Source organism: Protobothrops mucrosquamatus, unplaced genomic scaffold (assembly GCF_001527695.2).
Source record: "Protobothrops mucrosquamatus isolate PMUCROS unplaced genomic scaffold, P.Mucros_1.0 scaffold1062, whole genome shotgun sequence".
Lineage (NCBI taxonomy): Eukaryota > Metazoa > Chordata > Lepidosauria > Squamata > Viperidae > Protobothrops > Protobothrops mucrosquamatus.
Genome location: NW_015387292.1, coordinates 30,969 through 37,598, shown reverse-complemented (window position 1 = coordinate 37,598; position 6,630 = coordinate 30,969). Strand labels below are relative to the sequence as shown.

Genomic DNA, 6,630 nt, shown 5'->3' with positions numbered 1-6,630 from the left:
TGGCGACCCCCAGGGGGAGGGCCTTCTCTGTGGGTGCCCCCACCCTCTGGAACGAACTACCCCCCGAGATCCGGACGATTCCGGATCTCCTAACTTTCCGCCGCGCCCTCAAGACATGGCTTTTTCAGCAAGCGGGTCTGACCTAGGGTGAATTTTAAATAGGGACAATTTTAATAATTTTAATAAGACACAGCGATAAGTATTTGGTTTTTAATTGGCTTTTATAGGGGAAAATGTTTTATATTGTTTTAACATGCTGTGAGCCGCCCTGAGTCCCATGGGGAGAAGGGCGGCATATAAGTTAATGAAAATAAAAATAAGAAAATAAATAAATTATAATATGATCTGGTATAGAAGTAGAAACACCTGTACTGTCAGAAAACCATTTATACAATAAATGGAGGAAAGCACTCATAACACCAATTGTTAGAAATCTTAAATTGCTTTTCTGACCAGGAAGTTATCATTTTTCTCATGCACAATAGGTATTTAGGTATTTGCAGTAAGGTTTCTAAGTTTTTAACATTTCAAATGTGGAATTCATCTGGTACCTACTTTACACGACTAATTGTTTCAGAATTTTCTGTATAAATACGGTTTTGTTATTTTATATTGCTTTATGTTTGATGTCTTGTAATATTACTCTCTTCTTTTAAATGTTGGTCAGATATAAATATTTTTTCCATTTATTTTATTCTATATTGATATTAAAAATAAAATGCTGATTAGATACAATAGTGCATAAAAGTTTGAGAATCCCAATGAATTTTCAATATTGAGCTCTAAATATAACCTAAAATGTTTTTTTTCACACAAGTCCTAAAACTAGATAAAGAGAAGTCAATTAAACAAATAAGTCAGAATATTATACTTGTCCATTTATTTACTGAGAGAAATGATCCAAAACTATATAGATGTGCGTAGCAAAAATATTTATCTAATTTTAGGATTTTTGTGGAAAATAAACCATGATTTAGATCATATTTATGCAGAAATACTGAAATTCAATTGGGTTCATAAATTTTCAAGTATCACTGTATATAAAAATGGATTGAATTTTTTTTTTTATAAATTAAGCGAACTTTGTCGCTTTATATATTATTTATGGGAACAACAAAGTACAAGCAACCAGAGCCATTCGTAAATAGCAATAGCTAGCAACTTTATTGTTCTTTATTAAATTACAAGAATCTCCCCAGACTGCTTGCTTTCCACTGGGAATGACCAAATAAATCTCCAAAGGATCTTGGGGGAGATCTAACTTATACCTCTTGTGGCTGCACAAGGATTCAAAGCTAATAAGCCTATACTTGACACCCCCCTTCCAGCCTAGCTGGCAGTTTCCCAACATACAACTTTATTTTTTGTTAGATTCATATCCTATCCACATTATCAATTTAGCGCTAAAATGGAAACACAACAGACAAAACTCTATCCTATTTTAATCATTAAATCTAACTTTTACATAACTACAGTACTTTCTCAGAATTTGTGAGTGGTTGGCATAATATACACAATTTAAAATATTACAAAAATAACAGTATAGCTTTATTAGTTGCAAAGCCATTAACTTCTTCCAGTATCACAACTAAAAATGGACTGTGGGAAATACTATCCAAAATATTAGAGGACTCTCAAGTTGCCTATCTTACAAAAGACTTTTATAATGAATACAACTATTAAAAAATAAAACTACTAGGATTTTGAGTGAACCTTTTGTGCTATGTTTCCAGATGAATGTCTGCAATCAATTTGAAGATATTGATGAAGTCAGTTTCCCCTTTGATTTTATAAGCAGTAAATATTAAGGATTAAAAATTACAGACAATTATATTAATACATCTATATCAGTGATGGCGAACCTTTTAGAGACCGAGTGCCCAAAAACTGGTCCCGCCCCCGCTCCACCCCCTGCCCCGCCCCCACCCCGCCTGCCCTCACAGCCACTCACCTTCTCCAGGGCCCACCACAGATTGCCTAGCAGCGCCATGGTGGCCACGCCCTCTGCCCGCGCCCCGCAGCATCAACTGTGCACGATGGGGCGTGAGGGCAGAGTCTTGTCTAGGCTGACTGGCTGCCATGTCCTTGGCTGCACTGTTCCGCGTGGGCCACACTCGGGGGCGAGTCTCCTCCAGGGGGGCTGCTGGAGAGGAGGGGGTCGCGGGGGAGGCAAGGCTAGGGCAACAGCACGTGTGCCCATAGAGAGGGCTCCGAGTGCCGCCTCTGGCACCCATGCCATAGGTTCTCCACCACTGCTCTATATAGTTCCAGATTCCACCTAGCAAAAGGGAACACCTTTTGGAACTGCAAAATTTAACAAGAAACTAAGCATGTCACAGGTTGATGTCAAAGAATTAATATTATTTATATGGCATAAAATGGAATTATTATAAGGAAGGAGTCTGCAGAATCTATTTTGCTCATATATTTTTCATATACTAAATTAAATAAATCCAAAATTGACTATTACATTTACCATGAATAATCATGGAAAACCGCATAGCAAAACATCAAAGAAACTTGAGTCAGGTAAAAATGCATTCATGAAAAAAAATCAGTACATTGACTTCTTAAAGATGCAACATTACAAGAAGCAAGATATGAATATTAAGATATGAACCTGTAGAATTCCTAATTTCAGCCCAACAGAAAAGCTGTATACCATCTGATACTTTCATATGTAAAAAAAAAATCATTCTTTTTCATACTAATAAAAAAGGGAAATACCCAGAAAAAACACTTGTCACTGTTCTTAGGCACATGATAGGACAAATAAATATACTACAGTTGATTATTCTGTTCTGACCCATCAGTAGTACTGTAACATGTACACAAATATTTGATAATCCCATTAAGATATCCATCTGCTAAATTCTCTATTTCTCAAACACAAGCAAAAAGATTTCTATTTTCAAGTGAGGAACAGAATGTTCAATTCCTCATTTGCAGCTTTTAATAAATATATAAATTTTTATATATATGTAGGCTAGCATAAATGGAAAAAATGAACATTTTCAAGTATTTCAGATAATTATGTATGTATCTCACAAGAAGAACAACATCTTGATAGTATTTTATGCACAGGTAGTCCTCAACTTACGATCATAATAGAGCCCAAAATTTCTATTGTTAAGCGAGACATTTGTTAAATCAATTTTCCCCCATTTTACAACTTTTCTTGCCACAGTTGTGAAGTAAATCACTGCAATTGTTAAGTTAGTAACATGAAGTTCATTTAAGTACTAAGTTCTTAAATGAATCTGTGTGAATTGACTTTGTTTGTCAGAAGGTTGCAAAAGGTGATCACATGATCCCGGGACCCTGCAGTCGTCATAAATATGAGTCAGTTGCCAAGCTTCTGAATTTTGATCACATGACCATGGGGATGCTGCAATAATCATAAGCATGAAAACTGGTCATAAATCACTTTTTGAGTGCCGTTATAACTTCAAATGGTCACTAAACAAACTATTGAAAGTTGAGGACTACCTGTATTACTTTTACAAAACATGACAAGTAACTGTTATGCTGCAATAAAATCTTGCCAAAACTGAGTGGATAACAAGTTTTATTCAAATTAACGTGGGGTCAAAGATAGCAAATATCTACTGATTTTCAAATAGACAAATATGTATTCACGTAGTCTTAAATCTGTTAAATCTGTTTTATTTTTTTAATGTATGATTCTGCTTAAATATTTTATTTTTAAATAAAATATTTTATATTTTTATTGTGTTCTTTAATCTTGTAATTTATTTTCAAATTTTCACAATTGGCAGAGCTTCTGAGCAGAGAGGCATCACAGTAAAAAAAAGGTGCATAAGGTGAATCAGGGATGTGAGGGAAGCCCTGGGAGGGCCAACATAGGTCGCATGTAAGTGTCTCTCTGCTGAGGAGCTAAAATTCCTGCTTGGATTTTGGCAGATAACATTTTCAGCTCCTGAGCAGAGCCTCCCAGAGTTTGCCTCCCCCACCCCCCAAGGCACTTCTCCACCTCATACTCCTTATCTGGAACTCCATCCACTGAATGACCTGAAAGATCTCTTAATTACCACAACTGAAAATGCTGGGACTGGGACTGTTAAGCAAAGCAGTCACATGATGTCTTGCTTAATGACCACTTTGCTCAAGGACTGAGATTCCAGTCCCAATTGTGGTCACAAGTTGAGAATTATCTGTGTGTAAGGGGAAAAAAGGATTCTGTACGCCTTCGTAAGTCCTTACATCCATGACGGAAGATGTGCCATCAGAGACATGGCATAATACTACAGGCGTCCTTAACCTAAAAAGATTGCCTGCATCTATGCTAGACTACTTAAGGAAATACAAAGATTTTACTAAGTGATCAGCATTTCAAAATGAAGTAGTATGCTTCAAGAGACACCTGCCTCTTATTTTTTCACCTTATTTTTTGCCTTATGAGAAATATACATGCTTATGAATGATTTAAGAACTAAAACAAATTCTAAAATACATCTTGCCATTTCAAGAATAACAGGATTTTAGATAGAAAACAGAAATACAGTTAAATTGTATTTTATAACTGCAGTACAACTCTAAATTCTTAACAAAATCTGACTATTCTGTTAGCAGAATTTGTTCTTCTTTCTACAGTGTTCAAAATATATATATATTTATGAGGGGCCCTTGGTGCTAAGTTTGCTTGTTTTCTTGCAGGCGTTTCATTACCCTAACTAGGTAACATCATCAGTGCTAATGAGGAGTGCTGTTTGCTGTCAGTTTATATTCTGGGGTCTTGCCTGTCTGTGTGGGTGGGTGCGGTCTTACAGGTTCTTTGGTTGGCCTGCTTACTAATGGCTCTTTAGCACTGCCCAACCAAAGAATCCCTAAGACCGCCCCCACTCACACAGACAGCCAAGACACCGGAATATAAACTGACAGCACACAGCACTCCTTACTAGCACTGATGATGTTAGCTAGTTAGGGCAATGAAACATCTGCAAGAAAACAAGCAAGCTCAGAGAGCATCAAGGACTCCTCATTTCAACCCTAAGCTACAAACATTCTCCTTCATTGGTATATTTATGAATGTTTTGCAGATTTTTGTAATTTTTTGCATTTATTGTAATCCTAGCTCTATATGAAATTTGCCAACATGCACCTCAATGTGTATGTATATATTTTTGCCTTACAAGTGAAATAAATAAAACTTACCAACACAAGCATTGAGAAACAACCAGTCAGTCTTCTTCATTCTGTTTTTTATTTGTTTTAGTTTTTTGAAATCCACTTCAAGTTCTTCTTTGCTGCCAACAGCTCCAGCCACTTCAATTCTCTGAAAGTCCATTTTCACTTCAGATTCTCGTTTAGCGGTGGGAGGTGATCTTCTTTGGCTATTTCCACTACTGCAGCTTCCTCTCCAACGCGTTCTTTCTTGCTCGTTTATTATTGAAGAAGCCTGTTCTGCTTCTGCTAGTTCTATTGCTTCAATGTTGTTGGGCCGTGGGTGATCACAGACAACACACTTTCTGGCCTTAGCCCAATTCTCATATGTACAAACAGAACAAGTCCAGTGTTGTGTCCTTATATTCAATTTATTTCTATCATTGTATTCCTCACAAGGATCCACAGAAAAAGAAGCTGGTCTTGTACCAGATCCTGAAGACTGAGGAGATTCTGTGGGGCTCCTGGTCCTACGCTGAGACAAGCACTGAGTACACCTTATTGCACGAGGCCAGTTCAAGTAAGTACACATGTGACATGACCACTTATTTGCACTTTCCACATTGTAAGATGACTTAACTCTTGGTCTTGCGCTAGAATCTGGACATATCAAAGGACTGCTGCCTCCTTCAATACCTGCAGGATCCCAGTCTCTACCAACATCACTTGAAGTACTTTTAAATGGATCTTCTGTGATAATAGTTCCATTAGGTCTCTGAGCACGACACATGGTACACTTGATCGCAGATGGCCAGTTTTCATATGTACAATACTCACAAGCCCATTTTATTCCACGATCTGTCATCCTGCACTCCTTGAAGTAAATTGTTTCAGCAAGAAATCTTTAACAAGAGAGTAAAGAAAATACATTATACAAAATCCACTCTTAGTTCTTTAGAAGAGTTGCTAATCACAAAGCTTTTATCTAGTCCAGATCTAATATTAAATCACAGCATACTGTAACAAGCATCAATTCAAACATTATTTCCTTTTTCTTTTCTTACATTCAATTTTTAATTAACCATAGTACTTTACAAAATAAGGTGGATGCATGTCAGGAATTTGATCATTTAAAGTAAAATATATTAAAATTTATGTTATATAAATCAAACTCATTTTATATATATATATACATAAAATATATATATCAAACAAATTTCTGTATTTACTTTTCTATAATGAAGTCTATTTTGTCTCCATGCTGTCTCAGATTTTATCCACTTCAGCAGGAACTATCAAGAATGACCATCAGCACTTTGAAACAGCTTTTCCTGTAAACAATATGAATTTTTGTTAAAAATTTTTACATATATAAATATATGATACTTGATATACTGGACACATCTGAACTCAGTATGTTTAAATATTAAATGCTGACAAATCCTGTAATAAATTTGTGAATAAAAATATAATGAAACAGCAACAAATCTGTAAATGCCCACAAAC

General features: G+C 36.0%; 1 protein-coding gene across 1 annotated transcript in view; it reads right to left on the bottom strand.

Moving 5' to 3' along the window:
- Positions 1 to 6,388, bottom strand: part of ZRANB1 (zinc finger RANBP2-type containing 1) — a 45,533-nt gene extending 39,145 nt beyond the window's left edge. The window contains exons 1-2 of the mRNA XM_015820094.1: positions 6,354 to 6,388; positions 5,176 to 6,026 (exon numbers count right to left, since the gene is read on the bottom strand). Coding sequence (XP_015675580.1) covers positions 5,176 to 5,989 — 814 coding nt within the window. The 5' untranslated portion in view covers positions 5,990 to 6,026; positions 6,354 to 6,388. The remainder of the gene's footprint in view (positions 1 to 5,175; positions 6,027 to 6,353) is intronic.
- Between the last annotated feature and the right edge of the window lie 242 nt (positions 6,389 to 6,630).